Genomic DNA, 20,445 nt, shown 5'->3' on the forward strand with positions numbered 1-20,445 from the left:
TGCAACGTCTGGGCGGGCCGCCTGGTACGAACGCTGCTACTGGGCAGGACTCCCACGTTGGTGGGACTTCGCTGGGACACGTGCCACTCGATCTTGGCACTTCCAGGCGCCGGTGAGGTCCACTCGCTCAGAGATTAGACGCGTCTCCTACCACGTGTCACGGGTCGGATGCTGACGACCGTCGATGGTGGTCCTGTGGCTCAAGGTCGTAAACGAGGACCTCTACGGACGACACCACGTGGCCGTGGGAACGGCTCAGCGGACCAGAGAGGCTGGTTCTCGTCGACGATCGCGTCCTGTGGCTCGGAGGGGTTGGTATGGCCTCCTACGGACTCTCGGCGGACCCTGGCGGATAGGCACGGTTCGTTCGCTATGCTAGCTGGCTTCACGGAGAAAAAAGAGTTCCCAAAATCGTGAACAAGCGTTCATGAAAATGGGAACCTCGAACAAAGTGTTCAAATCCCATGGTACGATTTTGAAAAACGTACCATGAAATTTGAACACTTTGTTCGTGGTTCCCATTTTCATGAACGCTTGTTCACGATTTTGGGAACTCTTTTTTCTCCGTGTTGGGCTGCTCCGGTGCGGCACCGCGTTGTGGAACGGTCGCGGGTGCCAACGGGAAGAAAGACCTAACCAAAGAACCTTCGCCTGTGAAGGTTCTACAGGCGAAAACGAGAAACCTTAGATCACTGGGCCTAAACTAGTGTAGGAATTACCTTTGGTCTGTTTCAACACAGCACGCCCGCGGAGGGCGGAAAAGCACTCAGTATGGAAAACTGGCCTTATTTTCAAAAGGTAATAAAGCGATCTAAATTAGTTATCCTAGCAGTTGATCTGGAGTAGCCTCCTACTCACTTCCAAACGCAGTTCACTTGGCACACGCGGGTACAATTCGTACGGCAAACTCACTTGGTAACTTCTAAAAATTAGCAACTCGAACACTTCCCTAATGCTTGCGATCTTCGCTAGCGCACGATCTCGGAGCAAATGGCAGAGAGACCTTGACTACGCTAGCTGGCTCATGCGTGGCCGGCACTGATTGGCCAAGGCCAAGGTCCTCTCGCAAAGTGCCCTTGTTGCTAGGCGTTAAGGCAAATTTGAGAGAATTTCAAAAGGTTGATCGATCCCACGATCATCGTCTACGGGAGTTGCAAAGCAGGTCTATTTTTTAAATTTTTAGTTCCCGTGCTCGCCGTCGGAATAATTTGATTAGGTACATGGTGTCGTTCCAAATCCCAAAATAAAATTCCCTGACTTTTCCCTGACCTCTCCAGACCACAAATTTTTCTTTATTTTCTATTTTTTACTAACATATTGTTTGGAGCGTTTTCATGGTTTCATGCATTTTCCTTTTTGAATATTGGAAATTTAAGATATTGAAAAACTTCAATGACCTTTTTATTTTTTTGAAGATGGATTCTGCTTCTTTTTTATTTTGTCAATCTTTTTTTTCTTATCTAACATCCAAAATGAGCAACCATAAAAATTTCCTATGTTTTTTTATCTGGTGATGCCATTTTTAATGTTGCCCTTTACCAAAAAATCTAGAGTTTTTTTTAATAGGTCCTATAAACATATGAAACACAATAGCTTATAGGACCATTTAAAAAAAACTCTAGAATTGCTGCAAATTTCAAATTGCGAATAGTTAATTTCACTTCATTTCCTTAAGAAAATTTAAAGTTAATAGTTTTCCAAAAAAAATCAATTGAAAATTTGAATTAAAGTAAGAAGTCATGTTTAATTTTAAAATTGTTAACTTTTGTCGAATTTTCAAACGAATTAGGCCGATGCCATTTTTGATTGTGTTTCTATAAAAAAAACTAAAGGTTTTGGAGTCAAAAACATGAAAAATATGTAATTTTGCAGAACCTTAAGAAAGATTTAAAAAAAACTGAAAAACTAAGAAAAATATACAATTAAATGTAAATTTTTCAACTACATGTTTACGGTTTTAAAAAAAATCTAGGTCTTTTTCAACAATGTTTGTATTTAAATTAAACGGTTTTCTGGATATTTAAAGAAAACATGTTCCTAAATAATTTCACAAAAAAATACTACTAATTAAAAAAATAATTTCACAAAAAAATTACTATTAAATTAAAAAAAAATCTACCTTGACCAGAGCCTTCACACGATCAAAACATTTTATAATAATAAAAACAAAATACAACCTGCTCGAGTTTTTCAAAAAGTCATGATTTGATATTTAGGTGTTTTGGAATAGATTCCAAATTTAAGCTTGATCTGACCACGGAAACTCCTCCTTGTAAGCCCATGAATGTTGTTTGGGAAAAAATTGTAAAATGTAGTTGTACAATCCAACGAACCTCGGATGCTGGATCCTAATTGAAGTTGAAGCAAGTTTCCCCAAGAGACCATATTTTAAAAACTCTTGAACTCTCAAATTCCTTTATTCAGGGTTGTTACGGAGAAATCGAAAAAAATAGTGCCGTCCCAAAACCCAATTCGCGCAAAATCCGCGTCATTTTAAGAAAAAATAATTTTGCGACAAACATACAAAAGAGTTTCATAATAAATTCATTTTTGTTAATCTCAGAACGTAGAATCTTGAAACGCTGAAAATGATTTTTTGCTAGGATAAAATAAACTAGAGGGAAAAGCCAAAACAAAAATTTTAGCAAAAAATATCAAAAATTTCAACATTTAGAAATTTAGATCTAAAAACTGAATCAAATCTAAATAAAGAAAAAAAACAATTGAAAATTGAAATAAATCCTCGAACTTGAGATTTTAAATTTAAGATACAGTTCATACTCGATGATCTAACCAAAGCGTCACTCAGAAGAATCGAAGCAAGTTTTCCTACATCTTCTTCTCAACATTTCTCTAACCGAACAAAATAACTCCAAAAATACTTCAAATTTTACCAGGTTTTCTGTAATCTAAGATGGTAACAAAAATGGCAGCATTCAAAAACTAGGAATTTAGGAATTTAAGTATTTAAGAATTCAAGAATTCAAGAATTCAAGAATTCAAGAATTCAAGAATTCAAGAATTCAAGAATTTAAGAATTTAAGAATTTAAGAATTTAAGAATTTAAGAATTTAAGAATTTAAGAATTTAAGAATTTAAGAATTTAAGAATTTAAGAATTTAAGAATTTAAGAATTTAAGAATTTAAGAATTTAAGAATTTAAGAATTTAAGAATTTAAGAATTTAAGAATTTAAGAATTTAAGAATTTAAGAATTTAAGAATTTAAGAATTTAAGAATTTAAGAATTTAAGAATTTAAGAATTTAAGAATTTAAAATTTAAAATTTAAGAATTTAAGAATTTAAGAATTTAAGAATTTAAGAATTTAAGAATTTAAGAATTTAAGAATTTAAGAATTTAAGAATTTAAGAATTTAAGAATTTAAGAATTTAAGAATTTAAGAATTTAAGAATTTAAGAATTTAAGAATTTAAGAATTTAAGAATTTAAGAATTTAAGAATTTAAGAATTTAAGAATTTAAGAATTTAATAATTTAAGAATTTAAGAATTTAAGAATTTAAGAATTTAAGAATTTAAGAATTTAAGAATTTAAGAATTTAAGAATTTAAGAATTTAAGAATTTAAGAATTTAAGAATTTAAGAATTTAAGAATTTAAGAATTTAAGAATTTAAGAATTTAAGAATTTAAGAATTTAAGAATTTAAGAATTTAAGAATTTAAGAATTTAAGAATTTAAGAATTTAAGAATTTAAGAATTTAAGAATTTAAGAATTTAAGAATTTAAGAATTTAAGAATTTAAGAAAGAATTTAAGAATTTAAGAATTTAAGAATTTAAGAATTTAAGAATTTAAGAATTTAAGAATTTAAGAATTTAAGAATTTAAGAATTTAAGAATTTAAGAATTTAAGAATTTAAGAATTTAAGAATTTAAGAATTTAAGAATTTAAGAATTTAAGAATTTAAGAATTTAAGAATTTAAGAATTTAAGAATTTAAGAATTTAAGAATTTAAGAATTTAAGAATTTAAGAATTTAAGAATTTAAGAATTTAAGAATTTAAGAATTTAAGAATTTAAGAATTTAAGAATTTAAGAATTTAAGAATTTAAGAATTTAAGAATTTAAGAATTTAAGAATTTAAGAATTTAAGAATTTAAGAATTTAAGAATTTAAGAATTTAAGAATTTAAGAATTTAAGAATTTAAGAATTTAAGAATTTAAGAATTTAAGAATTTAAGAATTTAAGAATTTAAGAATTTAAGAATTTAAGAATTTAAGAATTTTTGTATTTGAGAAAATATTTTTTTTTGTTCTCTTGACTGATTTTTAATTTTTTTTTAATGTTGATATTTTTGAAAAAAATCAGATTTATTAAATTTTTAATTTAAATGATTTTGATTTTTTTATAAATATGATTTTTTTTTTTTTGGTTTTTTTAATGCTATTTTTCGTAATTTTATTTCCTAATTTTAGAATAATTCAATTTTGAATGTTGAAGCTGTAATTTTTAATGCTTTGATTTTTTTTTCTTCAAGGATGTTTAAATTTGACAAACATATTTCTACTGGTTGAATCCCATCTAAAATTCAAAGGCATTGGCCAGCTTCTGTTACGTCCAATCAAGCTCATATTTGGGATACAAGCACAGTACGCCCACTGGAACATGCCCCAATAATAATTTTTGTTACATCCTAATATCTGTACCTTCAGGGAAAGTTTAAAATATGATTAAGATTCACAATATTCAAATTGAATGCATCCAGTTTAAAAGAACACTAAATAAGGGGAAAAAACATTACTAAAAACTTAAAAGAAATTAAATATTCAGAGTCAGTATGTTTAAAAATGAGTTGAGTGTAGTGTTTCATTTATTTAGGAAATCCTCAACAACACATTTTAAAAAAATATCTCTTCATAATCTTCATATTCATCTTTCGACGTTTCTTATTGAGAAAATACAAACAAAAAATTTCGGAAGAAAATTCAATTAATAAGAAATCGAAGTTTTTGCACTCAACGAAAAAAACAAATTATCCTGATTCTTGATACTATTTTTGTTTATAAGTTGAAAGTAATTTTATCCCTCTCAATATTTTTTTTTTATCAAAATTGCTACCGCGCGAAATTCGCGCCGTCCGTAACAACCCTGTTTATTCCATAAATTTTTGTTTTATTTCTTTAATTCTTGAATTTAATTCTTTAATTTTAATTCAATTTCACCGTCACTATTTTGCTTACATTTTAAATTACACAAAATTAGATTACTTTGGATCATTTTTAAATCATAGTTCAGTTTAATTTTGAGAAAAATAAAAATTCAGATAACGAATACTGAAGTGAAATTTTGGAAAAAATTGTAACCATACATTTTTTTAGAATTTTAGAATAAGAATTAAAAAAAAATAGTACCAGCAATTCCAAAGTATCAGAATTGAATTTGAATTTTTTTAACATTCAATTTTCCTGACAAAATGTATGATTTTCTCTATGGTCAATTTTAGAACAAATCTCTGAGGATAGTGGGACAACTGCCTCATATTGTCCCACCCTGTGTGCGCTAGTAATTTGTAATTTTCAGTTGAACGCAAATCCAAAGCAAATCCAGATTATTTGACTTTAAACCTAAACATATTGCAAACAAGCAACGCGCAAAGAAATGCCGAATACAATTTTTCGTTGCTGTTCCTTTTCTTCGTGACTCTTTTCTTATGAATTTTATAAGGAGTTTTGCGTTCCTTCCGGACTGATCTATATAAAAAATTAAATATTATCAATGTTGCAAAGTTTGGCCCGGAAGACATTCAAATACATCATCAAGGGCGAATTTTCAAAAAGAAATGAAATTTTTTAGTAAAATTTTTAAGATCATCGAAATTCCCTGACTCGGCTTAAAATTCCCTGACTTTCCCTGACTTTTCCAGGTCAAATAAAATTCCCTGACAATTCCAGGTTTTCCCTGACTTTTCCAGAAATCGACACCATGTAGGTACTTTTTTAGGTTTTTTTATTCGTCAATTCAGACTGTACTTTCTCTCAATTTCTTTTTGTATTCTTTAAAATTGTGAAAGATTATTTTGTTTTTTAAAATATATTGGATTAGATGATTTCATTTTATTGTTTCATGTAACTTTGCCAATGTCACTGAGAATAAAAATATTTTTCTGTGGTCAATTTCGGTTGTGATGTGTCTTTTAATGGCAAAATACGTATACAGTAACGTTTGTTATGTCCCAAACTATGCTTTGATGTTTGTTTTAACCCTAACTATGTTACGACTTTAAAAACTATTGGTTTAAGTTTATATCAAAAATGTGAAAAACTCTCATAAAATCGAAACAGTAACTGAAAATTATGAAAAACAACTAAAAAACAAAGATTTGAGTGAAAAAGGTGCAGTGTTATTGCTACAAAGATAACTATCATGACGAAGAACTTTAGATACTTGAATAGCACGTCCCGAGATGGGAAAGGGTGTTTCATTTCATCTTTTGTTTAGGTTGGAGCGTGGACGATCCCGACGATTATAAAACAAACAAAGGATGTTCGGATTGTTTCAGGAACCGACAATTGAAAAGACGACCGCTTTCACGTATCAACGGGTACACGAGTAATATTTTCAATAATTGATTTCGCTCCGACACTTTGCTGCTTTGCGCTCGAGCCATGACTTTATCCACAAATGATTTCAAGAGAACGGGAGATGGGTTAAAACAATCCAAACAAAAGAAAACCAAACTATTCTACTCACTCAAGTTCTACCGAGTTGCCACACACTGGGCGTGCGTTGCGTGTTGATGAAAAGTGGGGGGAAGGCAACTCTCTTTTGACTTTATACTCTTCTCAATAGGCTGCACGATTCGTGTTAAAATGGTTTTGTGTCGCTTCTAATAATCGTCACCGCGCGAGACAACCTCCTTGCAGCTGGGACGCAGCATGATCGTGTGCTCGTACTGGGCCGTGAAGCAACCCTTGACGTCACACAGCGGCGGGTACGCCTCGACGACGCCCTTGTCGCACAGGTCCTTGAGGGCCATCTGGTACTTGGTGGCTCCGGCCCGGTCCAACCATCGCTTGCAGAACGCCAGCGTGCCAAAGTTCTTGTTGATCGTGCCGAGCAGTTGCTTGGACGACTGCAGTCGCAGTGGCACGAAGGGAGCTTCAAAGTTCTTCATGTAATGGGAGCAGTCCATGTCGTCGTGCACAATTCCGCGGCCAGTCGAGCCGAACGTTTCAATGGCGTAGAATTCGTTCTCCTCCATGCGGGTCGTTTCGCCGCCCTTCACGATCGGCACCGTCTTGCCCGAGTGGATGCGGTACGGACTGATCGAGTGGCCGTTCAAGTTACGGATACTCTTCACCTGGTACGTTTTTCCGTCCAGTTCCACCTCGTACGACTCCATGACCTCCTGGATGGCCGCTCCGATGTCGCATAACCTCACGTCGATGCCGGCCTCCCGGATTCCGGTGTTGGTGGCGTCCTTGACCGCTTCGAGCAGTTTGTCGTACTTCGGGTTGAACGACAGCGTGAACGCACAATCGATTATCCGTCCCTTGATGTGCGTTCCGAAGTCGATCTTGGTCACGTCGTCGTACATCAGCACCGTCGGATCACCGGCGTTTGGCGTGTAATGCGCAGCGCAGTGGTTCCGAGAGCATCCCGTCGGGAAGGCCAAACCAGCCTCCAGCCCCTTTTCGCCGATCATTTTGCGTGCGGTATTCTCCAACTCTTCGCAGATCTCGATCATCGTCATGCCCGGTTTGATCCACTTTTGCATGTACTGTCGCGTCTGTCGGTGCGCTTCGGCCGCGTGACGCAGCTCGTTGTAAATGTCCAGATGCATCCGGTCCAGGGCACGCTTCTCTTCGCTCGTGAACCGATCCTTGGCGGTGGTCGCATCCGGATACTGCATGATCTCACCCTCCGGATATTTACCGTCCTTGAACTGCTCCGCAATGGGAACCTCTGGCTTGACCGCCTTGCCGCCAGTCGACGCACCAGCAGTCTTCTTCTTGTTGCGGTTACGCTTCTTCTTCTTCTTGGCTCCATCGGCACCGGCCGCACCGCCATCCTCGTCGTCATCGTCATCTTCGTCGCCGGCTTCCTTGGCCGCCACCTGGGCTTCTTCCTTTTTCTGCTTATCTGCCGTTTCCTTGGCCGCTGCCTTCTCGGCGGCACGGGCCGCCTTCTCCGCAGCTTCCTTTTCGGCTTGAGCTTCCCTCAAGACGGCAGCTTCGGCCTTCTCGGCAGCTGCAAAAATAGGAGAAGAAAAGATGGCTATTAAGGAAGTTCTTGCACGAATGAGAGACTATTTTGTCACGATCTAAAGCGCATAAGGTAGAATAGTAAGTATCTAACCTACATATTAATTATATTTTTATTAGGGTATATGACCCTATTTTGGGGACTGGGCCATTCGGCAGAATGACGGTCGGCGGAATGACGTTCGGCAGACAACCAGAAGGCAGAAAAGGTCATTCGGCAGACAAACATTCGGCAGAAAGTACATTCGGCGGAAAAGTACGAATGGCAGAAAAATGTTCGGCAGAAAAGGTCAAATGGCAGACAGGGTCATTTGGCGGAACGTCGATTGGCAGAAAAGCACATAAGGCAGAAAGGTTCATATGGCAGAAAAGTACAGAAGGCAGACAAACAAATGGCAGAAAAGATCATTAAGCAGAATATATCATAAGGCAGAATATTATTTGGCAGACAAAGTCATTTTTGTCTAACTTCCTACCAGCAACTTTATCGAGACAGAACCCAGTGAGACAACCTGGACTGAGCTTACGACTTAACCTGTAGGTCCGACGGGGGCCAACATTCAATTTCCCGTCCGACGGCAGGCGTGACCAGACAAATCTTTAAAGGGCATAAAATTTCCGATCTTTTGCTGCCCATACATCAATGTTTTCTATAAAACCCACGTTTTTAAATACCTGGGCTTTTGCCCAGTTTGATCCACTAGAAAAAAATTACGAAAGTCCATACATTTTTGGCAGATTGCTCAAACGAAACCATAACAACGTTTTTGCTTAAGTATTTAAAAACGTGGGTTTTATAGAAAACCTTGATGTATGGGTATCAAAAGATCGGAAATTGTATGCCCTTTCCAATGCCACAGAGATTGACTTGTGAATCGTGGACCGGTTCGGATGCCGGCGGATTTTCCGACGACGAAATTTCGGGTTTAAACGAAATTCCAACGAAAAATCTATTCTATCGATACAAAGACTCCCAAAACGGTGTTATACCCACAATTAGCAATTCTATGGTAATATATTGACGTTCAGTTAAATTAAATGTTTGCAAAACTAAGTTTAGATAAGTTTTATATAGAATTTCCAGAGTTATTTAAACTTTCATTCTAAGTAAGTAGTAAACTTGATATTCAAACCAAATTATTTTGTTAATCAGTCAAGGATGCCTATTTGGAGTTGGGAGACTGGAATTATGGTGATTTATCAACAAATAACTTTATTTATGTTAATTTTTCGAAAGGTGTAGGGGAGAGTGGGAGACTTGATCCCCTTTTTGTATCGCACATAACTCTGCCAATTTCTCACAAAACTATGAACTTTTGCAAGAATTGAAAGCTTAAACATACAACTATGTTTGGCTAATAAGGGTATTTCATCAGATAAACTCTTCGAATCATGCCAAGCGTTTTAAAAATATATTAAACCGCCATTTTCAAAATGTTGGGAGTAATTTGATCCCCTATTCAACATTTTGAAGAAATCTTAAGCAAAATGTTTCTTATTCATCCAATCTTTTAATTTTCTATAAGTTACAGCAATTTCACATTAAACCTGTACGTTTGTTTTCAAAATATAACAAGTTTAGCATGCAAAATATTTAAAAACTTAAAATTTTCTTTTTTAGACCAAAATTGAGCATGTTTACAAAAGCTGGTAATTTTTGTTTACAAAACTTTTGAAAAATGGTTCAAACTGCAGTAAGTTATGTTCAACTATACTGAAGGAAACTATGTACGAAAACCCAGCTCAATTAATTAATCTTGAGGCTGATTCCAGTGACTGTAAAAATGCAGGGATCAAGTCTCCCTAAACGTACTTTTTCAAACAATTGTTTGTAAAAATAGTATGACGATAAATTTAACGTCAAATGCGGAAGGGTTTTGGAGTTGATATGTTTATCAAGCAATTCATGTATAAAAAATATTTTTTTAAATAATTTTTGAGTGTTTTCTATACTTATCAAAACAAAGAAAAAGATCTCTTGGAAGTTTTTGCAGCACTTTTAGAAAAATGTGTGTAACTCAATCTAAACATTTTTAATTTTTTTCTTTGTTTTCTACAATGAGTTTTAGTTGATTTCACACAACTTTCTAGAACAAAGCCAATTGTTTTACCCACATGCTGACGAGATACAGGCTTGGGATCAAGTGTCCCCGGGGATCAAGTCTCCCCACTCTCCCCTACAAACTTTTGTTGCACCTTTTTTTATTTCTTTTTATGGAAATCATCTTTTCATGAGCTTTTTATAGCAAAATGTTCGGCATGAGTTTCTGAATAAAACGTAGTACTAGGTTTTTGACAAACTTTTAATTGTTTATATGTTTCATCACAAAATGTGTATAGTGCCCAAGGGGTGTAAATATTTTTTTTACATACAGTACTTTCTTTTAATGTGTACCAACATTGACCAAAATATGACATCGGTATTACGTCTACAGCCCGAGTTATTCAACTGTCTCATTATAGACGCACTTGGCAGGAACAATGAGACACTCTACGAAAATCAATTATTTTCTAATAAAATGTCATGTTTTAGTATTGTTCCGTTGCAGGTAACTTGCCTTAATTATTTTAAAACAATTTTACCAACTTGAAACTTAAAATAACAAAAGTTATACCAAAAAGTATTAGAATTTTGTAAAATCCATATATTTATACCAAAAACTTTATGTTTTTGTTAAATGGTGTTAAAACTCAATAAATTTGCCAAAAATCACTTTCAATTCATATTTTGAAAAGTTACATATAGTGCGTCCATCCTGGGAATTCCCGGGACAAAACTCCAGGATTTTTCCAAAACCGGGAATTTCCGAATCCCGGATTTTTATATTTCATCCCGGAATCCCCGAAATCGGTAAAAATATCAAATTTTGGTCTGGAAATTCAGATTTTGTTGTGGAATAGATGAACAACGATTAAAAAATAAAAATAAAATATTAAGCATAATTTTACTTATAGAGAATAATTGTCAGATCCGTAAATTGCCGTAAATTGCTTAGCGCTTGAAATATTTTCGCTTCACTTTTATATTCATGAATTTAAATTGAAAAAAAGTAATTTTAAATATTTTTTTATGAAACATCTTTGGCAACAAAGACGAATGTATCGAATCAGAACAGCTGTTTTAGTTTATTTTTGCATAATGTTTTGATTTTTCTGATTGATTTCGGTTAAAACAGAAACAGAACAAAACAATTAGTACACCGATCTCCAAATTAATTGCTCTGAAATCTCGTGTACTTATTCAGTTTGTACTTCAGATTTTCTCCAGTTGGCGGTAGGGACATTAAGATAATTTGTAAAATATTGTTTGTTATGATTTTATCTGCTGTTTTTTATTTGTTGTTTTAGACATTTTAAAAAATTGTTGAAGCTTTTCTGGTCATGTCATGTAAAAATAAAAATATGTATTAATAAGAGACTTATTTAATTTGAATCACACTGGATTAAAAATTTTGATACATTTAAAAACCAAAGCACAAGAAAGAGCAAAAACTAATCTTTCAAGCTATTTAAAACGGCTATTCTTGTTCAGATTGAAGAGTAGATTTTCACCAATGAACAGTATTGAGCTAAATCCATGATTTTTATCGCCCTAGTTACATAGATTTTGAAAAGAAGAAAAATCAAAGTGTCTCATTGTTACCCATGGGCTGAAAGGAGTGAGAAACAATAAGGTAGCCCTGGATTCTCGGTATATTCTTAATTTTGGCCAAACCAAATGAAAGGACATTGTAGCCCAACTCATTCCCTATGAAACGTAAAAAAATCTGGAGAAATGTTAGTTTTGGTGTTTACGGCTGCCTATGAGCGAAAAACTAATTTTTGTCCATAATTTACTTTACACCCCAGAATCAAACATTTATGAATAACTTTTCAAGGGAGCTTCCATAACCAAAGCCACTATTATGGCAGACGTGTATCGTGTAGACACACCTTTCCCCAAAATATGAGCCTGTTTGGTTGAAACTACTACTTGTGAGAGCCATTTTATCATTGTTCCCCGTGTCTCATTGATGACTACTCTGCCCTAACCTACATTGTCGTGTTTGCCATTATCATTAGAATTGTGAAATTTTGTGCAGTACAAGTGAAAATTATTCCCAGTCAATCAATCGAAATTCTGAAACAGACCCCCAAAATTCGTTTTAAATACTGAGATATTCCACAAAACCAAAAAAACTTCGTGCATTTTTGTCATTTTCCATATGAAAGAAGTTTCAAACTTGTCGTGCTATCTTGACACAGCCTGAAATTTGATGTAAGTGCGACAATCGGGTACTAAAGCCCTATGTAAATTTTTATGAACAACTGTAAAAACACGATAAAAACCATTTGTGATCACTTTTTTCATTTTAATGCAAAAATATTGTCAAGACAACATTTTTCGATGGCTCAAGTATGGTCCCCTTGGAACGGGCTGTCAAGTAGGACCTTTCCTGTCAAGAAGGACCGTGAAGTTAATGTTTTAACTGGTGGATCAATTCTCAAATTTAGTTCTCGGCTTATCAGTCCCAGTAGCAAGTAAAACGAAAATTTTGTTTTTTTTATATATAATATCATTTTCAAGGGTTTTTTTTTAAATTGAATTAAAAATCCATTTTAAATCCTTTGCGGTCGTTGTACTCAGAAAAATAAGCTTTATCGTTATGACCAATAATATCACAAATTTAAACATCATTTTAGGACCCAATTGGCCAAAGGGATTTCAGGTCAGAAAGCGTTTGACACAGATACGAGCTCGACTACCGTAAACCTTTTCAATTATATTTCGGGACTCCGGCAACCAAATTCAGCCAAACTTCGGGGCAATGCACAGAATGGTCAACTAAACATACTGTAATTGTTATTGTTTACATTGCGTGCTCTCGTTTTTGTTTATTCAAGATCAAACTTTAAAACTCGTTTTTCTCGGAACGTCAAATACGACGTACGACAAAACAGCACGACAGCGATAAATAATTGTAAAGAGAGGTTTGGATTATCTTAACGTGAAGACTTCCATCATTGTCATGATTTTTCGTTCAAAGATATAAATTTTGCGTCGCTTTCATTATTTTGACAAAATTCCTCCAACAAGTTGTTTAGAATAGTGCCCTACACATGCTGATTCTTTTGGTAACGATTATCCCATTCCTTGAAAATTTATGGAAATCGTCATTAATCAATGACTGCCAAGTAGGACGTCAATGACTGTGCCACAAAATTTTATAAATTTTGAAGCACATTTGATTTAGATCAAAAATTCTTTCAGTGGCTTCAAGAAGGTAATAACCGGCACATGCTGATTCCTTTTGGTGCTGAAATTCGTTAAATTGAATTTAATACAGAATCTATATATATAAAAAAAATTCGACGGTTTTGTTCGAACGCGAATCAGTTCAATACGGAGTGTCGGATCGAGGTGCTTTTTGTTGCGTTAGGTTGGTGTAAGCCCAAGGAAGGTTTATATGCTAAAAAATTTCCACTTTGGCCACTCTTTGAGCGATTCCGGAGCATCTGCAGATTGTATGGAAAAATGTACGTAAACTCAAATTTTGATCACAGGAGACTGAATTAGCAAAAAAGCAAAAACGTCAAAAACGAAAAAAGCAGAACGAAGTTTGTCGGGTAAGGCTTGTATTTTATAATGATGATGATCAATTTTCTTCGAAAATGATCAACGGCTTCACCTCAAGCTAAGAACCAGATTATCCGTTCGACGCAGTGATGGACGCAGAACTTTGCGGCTGTCATCATAGCCTGCCTGTCATCGACCATTGAACATAGTATGCTCTGTAGATTGTTCAACTGACAGATCACAGAAAAATCGAACTGGCGCAAAGTGCTGCGTCCACCACTGCGTCAAACGAATAATCTTGTTCTTACCTTTACCGTTTCAAACCTGTGGACACCTAGTTTCGAGTAGAAATCACGCAATAGAGAAACGCCAAGATAATGCTGAAGCTCGAACAAGTTATTTGTTTTGTATGATTGACCTGAAAACCGAAATTACAGCACACCACAATGGTCCTGAATAACAAAACCGTGCGTCGTCGCTAGAAAACCGCTTAACAATGTCGAAAAATATTGATATTTTGAATTTTGACGTCGTACGGTTGCACGGACGACAAACGATGGACGGACTCAGCAAGGTGTACAAAAGTACCGCGAAAATGTGATCTTTTTGTACTTTGATTTTGAGTCTAAACAAATAGATTTTTAATTCATTTTTGTTTTGTGTATTGTTTTCGAACGTTTCCAACTAAGAAGAGATCCTGCCAAACAAAGCTTTCTGCTGAATGGTTTTCTGCTGAACGACTTATTCGGCCCAATGAGTTATTCTGCCATTTGTACTATTCCGCTCAACGACATTCTGCCAAACGACTTATTCGGCCTAACGAGTTATTCTGCCATTTGTACCATTCCGCCTAATGACATTCTGCCAATTGATTTTCTGCCAAACAAGCTTTTCTGCCAAACGTATTTTCTGCCGAATGACCTTTTCTGCCGAATGACCCATTCCGCCGATTGTTTTTCTGCCGTTCGGCTTTCCGCCGAATGTCATTCTGCCGAATAATTTTCTGCCGAATGGCCCAGTCCCCCTATTTTGGACCTAGTACCTATTTTGGACCTATTTTTATTAATCGAGGTAGTACAGGCTTTAAAAGTACGAATTCACTGCATCCAACCAACAGAAAGTGTAAGCAGGATCGTTTTGTAGCTTACCTCTTCCAAAAATGTTAACATTTTTGATTATTTCCGCTTTTTCAGCCACTTTTTCCAATGCCATTCATTTTTCCTACCATTTTCCTAGCACATAGATTAGGTCCAAAAATTCCAGCCTCGTTGCTTATCAGATTTGGCTCGCGATACCTTGATGATTTTTTCTGTTTTGCACTGACACCAAGCAATTTCGTACGGGTTTCGAGCAATGTAACTGTTGTTTATTTAATTCTTTCTTGTTTTCCGTCCCTAAACCATTGAAATAACTTTTCTATTATCGAAAAAAACTCATTTTAAAATAATTTTTCAAATCAGCCGCGTTGGATCAGTTTTTGGAGCTACTTTGCCATCGGTTCAAGGCTCTCACCAACACATGCATAACAAGGTGTTGCCAGTTTTGTTTATCAATTTATTTCGATATTTCATTGAAATTGATTGAAATTTTTTAATTTAATATTTTGAATTAAATTTCTTTACTGTAATTATTTGAATGAAATCTAAGCTTTAAAAAGCAAATGATTAACAGAAACAATGAAAATATGTTTTTTAAAAGATAAAAATGCAAATTGATGCTAGAGATTTAGATGAGTGTTAGGACAGATTGCAAAGTATCCCAAAATTTAAACTGATGTTGACAGAAGCTGTCAACATCGCTTACGAGTGGTTTTTGAAAAAGTCGTATGAATTAAATTTGAAAAAAATCTTGAGTTAGTTTTAAAAAGATCCTAAGCGCTAGTTGTAAACAAATTAATTTTTCAATTAGTTCTCGATCAATTTACGAATTATAAATAAAAAATAAACTTTTTGTCAAGCAACTGTAAAGTTTAAAATGACTCTCACCAAGTTACAAGCTATAATCTCCCTTTAAAATTTCTTGATTGTTCGTTTCGTTTCGTTTTCGTTTTACGGAGCAAGGTGGGGGACGCGGCCTCAAGTCAGTCCAAGTCCGGTTTCTTGTGGAAAATAGGGTAGTGGCCGAACTAGTATTGCATACCAAATGAACACCACCGGAAGATATAGAGGATCAGGAGGGGGAAGGTGAAAGAAAATTAGTGTAGGTGTGAGTAGTAAGAACTTGGATGACTTAAGCAGTTACGTTAATCTAAGTTTAACACTGAATAAAGGAAATCTGAAATTATGATTCAAAGTAAAAAGGCCCGGAAGAAATTGAATTATTAAATAATTAAATAAGAAAATGTTAATAATCGGAGATTTATACAAAGGACACCTATGATGTAATTCAAATTTAAAGGAAATTTAAAAAAAAAACTGGAAACCGAAAGATGAAAACTAACTTGTCTATGGAATATAAATCTTGATGCATTTTTTTCTGGGCCCCGTCCTGTCGCGTCTGTCAGTAGTCTTATCGTACATTACAACTAGAAGCAGATGTGCAAATGAAATAGTACACTTCGACCAGTTTAACCATTGATTAAAGTCCTATCTATTATTTACGGAAAACAAACATTCATCAACAACCTAAACTAAACTTTCTGAAAGAAACTTGAATCTCAAACTCCCAAATGCCAAACATTCCTTTACCTTGTTTTTAACCCAATAAACATAACTGAACAGTTCATACTTTACAAGTTGAACACTCGTTGTTAAGACGACTATTTCCGTAGTAACAGTTCAATAGGGCGAATCTGCATTTGTAAACAAGCAGTCTATCCCCTCTTACTTGACGTGAACTGTCACTTGAGCGAAAGGGATAGACTGTCTGTCCACAAATGCAGACGCGCTCCATTGAACTGTTATTACGGATTTCGTGCCTTCCATTTCATTAGGGCACAGAAGCTCTGCAAACAAGAGTGTATCCCTATCATACATTATGTAAACTGTCATTTGAGTGAGAGAGATGCATCCCTGTTCACAAAAACCATGTGTCCCTTTGAAATGTTAGGCTCCATTTGATCGTCAAAACTCCAGTAGATCCTCGATTCGCAACAATGGTCGATACAACCATAATCCGAAAACCGTTAGTTCAACAGATTAACGAATTTTGTCCGATATCATTTCATTACTGATTGATCGAGACTCTATGGATTTTTTTGACTATTCCGAATGGTTAGCATACCACATAAATTGAAATCAGAGATTCTGAAAGCATTACTTAACTCACTTACACACAGATGGAGTCTGGAACTATTAAACAACCTAAAGTTACAAAAAAATACTAACTATTCTGAGTGCCTTGCAACAAAACTAATTTATCAAAATACCAAATCCTAACCTAACACCCACTTTGAAAAAACGAAAAAAATCACAATGCCTAGAAGAGGCCTCTCTTACTGTTTTGTGTAAGCGTTGCTGTGCTTTATGAATTTCTACCTAAGCTAACGACGTATCAAAAAGATTAAAACCTGTTCAAAGCAGATTTTACAAACAAGAATATTGAGATGCAAATAAAAAAAATCAATATCTTGCAATTTTACATAGTACAATAGTTGTGATTTCTATCAACACAAGTATATAAATATAAAATAAATGTGTGATATATATCAACATCGGAAACCATCTTTGCAAATAGCCCTGAAACGACGGCAACGTGTGGCTCCATCTCCAGGGCCCTTTAAAATTTCTTGATTGTTTAATAATATTTGAACATAAGCTCTGCGTAAAATTTAGAACCTTTTTTCATTGTAACTTGTTATGTATCTGTGTCATTCATTTAATTTTAAGATAAGGTGTTTTTATTGCGATAAACGGGTTGTCTTTTATGTTCTAATGCTTGAACAATTAGGTCGTAAGATGCAAATTGTAAATAGGACAGAGACCTGCTAAAGATGCGTGAGTTTCCATTCAATATGATTAAAACACGTTTTCAAATTCAAATCCATTGTTTCATCATAATTGTTTAATTTCTGAAATAAATATTTTCCAAATTATAATCGTGGATAGGCCCTTTGGTTCATCAAACCGAGTTTTTGTAAGTGTGCGTGTTGCCGCCGCACGCCGCAATTCGAGTTGTCAAAATTTCAACCAATCAGAGTGTGGGTCCAAAATAGGTTCAGCGATGTCTCCAAAATACATTCAATAAGTCCAAAAAGCATCCAAAAAATGTTTTACTTGAAATGCTTATTACAATGGAATGGTTAAATTATTTTAAATTTTCAATAGTACACTTTGTTCAGCATAAATTAAGGCACAAAACAATCTTGAAACGAGCCAAATTAGTTAGACCGTTCCTGAGAACAATGCAAAATATGTTGACGCTTTGCATTGTAGGTCCAAAATAGGGCCATATACCCTACATGAGCTCGCAGAAAATTATAATTCAATGATAAACAACTTTCCCGTACAAAATCAACTCTAATGTATCAACCACAAGAGGGCATCTCTCAAGTGGACACCATCGCCGACTGCCGGAAGGGTGAGCGAGCGCCCTCCACTATCAAAAACAACCCCAAAACGGTCCATTTTTGCGGTCTGCTGGTCAACACCAGGAAGTCGCAAAAACCTCATTCCGCTATTTTTGTTGTTTACGCCACTTTTACCACCACTCAACCCACAACCTACTCTGCCACCCACCACCCCTTTCCCACCCTCCCCCACCAAGCACTCACCAGTCTTCTTAGGTCGTTTGGGTTTGTTCTTCTTCTTCTTCTCGTCCGGAACGTTCTCGTCGGCATTCTCATCGTTGACTGCGTCCTCCGGTTTGTCCTGCACCGGGACCGGTTTCGTTTCGACGGCCGCCATCTTTACACCACAACTTCCTGGTTTGTACCTTCGGGGGCTCGGAGTGTCCGCGGTTGACTTTTTTTGCACGCGAGAGGAAGGCGAAAAATGCGTGCGTGCTGCTACTGCTGCTGCTGCTGCATGTGCCGCGCGACAGTTGACAGCTCGCGAAATGTCATGCGTCGGAGCTGATGTGCACGGTTGTCAAAACTGCTCGAATGTTTACACGGTGATTATTTTTAATATACTTTTTTACATTTTTACTCATCGTTTGAGTAAACCCTATAAACGCCCATAAATGGTTCTAGGGGGTGCTACTTCAGGTTTTTTCGGAGCGGTTTTAGATCGGCTCCGGAACTTTGAGACCTAATCCCGCATAATCAAATACCAAAGGTGAAACTGTCGAAATCATAAGAAAATTATTTCTGGTATGGTTACCATTTGTGATATTGTTAATATAATGTCACGACCATATAACAAAATTAAAATGGTACTATTTCCCGAATTGTTACACTTATCTTGACATATTCGAATGGTTGATTTTTTTTCCTACAATTTAATGAACGGTATCTATTCGTCATACGATTAGGATGGTTCGAAACAGCTATTGTTAGAACATAATAGTACTGTAGCCTAATAATTGAAACAATTGCACAACAATTAATGGTACGATATAATTATTCCTCATATGTTTGGTATTATTTCAAACAGTTTTTGTATGAATGAGCCAAAAATGAATTTTAGCGAAAATTTTCTTAAGTCCCGATGATTCAAACAATTGTTCAACAATTTATGGAGAAATATAACTTTTCGCCATATGGTAAGGATTTTTCGGAACAGCTATTGTTAAAACATAAGGGTACCATAGCCGACGTAGTATTTCCAACTTGAAGCTCAGCGAAAAACTCTTAAGTCCCAATAATCCAAACAATTGTACAACAATTCATGGAACGATATAACTGTTCGCCAAATGCTTAGGATTATTTGAAACAGGTATTGTATGATTGAGCCAATTGAACTACAGCAAAAAAAAATCCTAAGTCCGAATAATTCAAATAATACTTTAACAATTCATGGAACGATATACCTGAATTCAGCGAAAATTTTCCTAAGTCCCAACAATTCAAACCATTGTTCAACAATTCATGGAACGATATACCTGAATCAGCGAAAATTTTCCTAAGTCCCAACAATTCAAACCATTGTTCAACAATTCATGGAACGATATACCTGTTTGCCATATACACTCAAACCCCGGTGGTTTGACACCAACTGTTGTCAAACGAACGGGGTCACTTTTTAGTTTGACACCCCTTTTACACGGAGTTCACACACACTACCAAACGTTTGTTATGATAGTGTGCGTGAGCGCCGTGTAAAAAGTGACAGTTCGTCACTTTTTAGTTTGACTTTGACCAACCAACGGGGTACAAACTAAAAAAGTGTCAAACGAAAAAGTGACCAACCACCGGGGGTTGAGTGTAGTTTGTATGTAAAGCTAATTTATTTTCGTGATAATTTTTATAAGTCCAAATAATTTAATCAATTGATTGACCATTATCAGAACGATAACTGTTCGCCATGTGATTGGTCTATAATTTATTTGTATGGTTCTACACTCAAACCCCGGTGGTTTGACACCAACTGTTGTCAAACGAACGGGGTCACTTTTTAGTTTGACACCCCTTTTACACGGAGTTCACACACACTACCAAACGTTTGTTATGATAGTGTGCGTGAGCGCCGTGTAAAAAGTGACAGTTCGTCACTTTTTAGTTTGACTTTGACCAACCAACGGGGTACAAACTAAAAAAGTGTCAAACGAAAAAGTGACCAACCACCG

The 20,445-nt window shown here is 35.4% G+C and overlaps 1 protein-coding gene across 1 annotated transcript; it reads right to left on the reverse strand.

Moving 5' to 3' along the window:
• Window positions 1-6,543: 6,543 nt before the first annotated feature.
• LOC6044548 (methionine aminopeptidase 2B) lies at window positions 6,544-18,767 on the reverse strand. The gene is made up of 2 exons (XM_001862009.2): window positions 18,491-18,767; window positions 6,544-8,208 (listed from the first exon to the last, which is right to left on the reverse strand). Exons 1-2 carry the CDS (start codon window positions 18,621-18,623, stop codon window positions 6,845-6,847), a joined length of 1,497 nt encoding a protein of 498 aa, XP_001862044.2. The 5' UTR covers window positions 18,624-18,767; the 3' UTR covers window positions 6,544-6,844.
• Window positions 18,768-20,445: the final 1,678 nt, after the last annotated feature.

Source organism: Culex quinquefasciatus, chromosome 2, assembly GCF_015732765.1.
Source record: "Culex quinquefasciatus strain JHB chromosome 2, VPISU_Cqui_1.0_pri_paternal, whole genome shotgun sequence".
NCBI classification, from domain to species: domain Eukaryota; kingdom Metazoa; phylum Arthropoda; class Insecta; order Diptera; family Culicidae; genus Culex; species Culex quinquefasciatus.

Excerpts from the sequence above, each read along its gene's own strand:
- LOC6044548 (XM_001862009.2), bottom strand. The coding sequence starts at position 18,623 with ATGGCGGCCGTCGAAACGAAACCGGTCCCGGTGCAGGACAAACCGGAG. Across the intron at positions 8,209-18,490 it reads CAAACGACCTAAGAAGACTG|CTGCCGAGAAGGCCGAAGCT; the intron begins GTGAGTGCTTGG and ends CTATTTTTGCAG.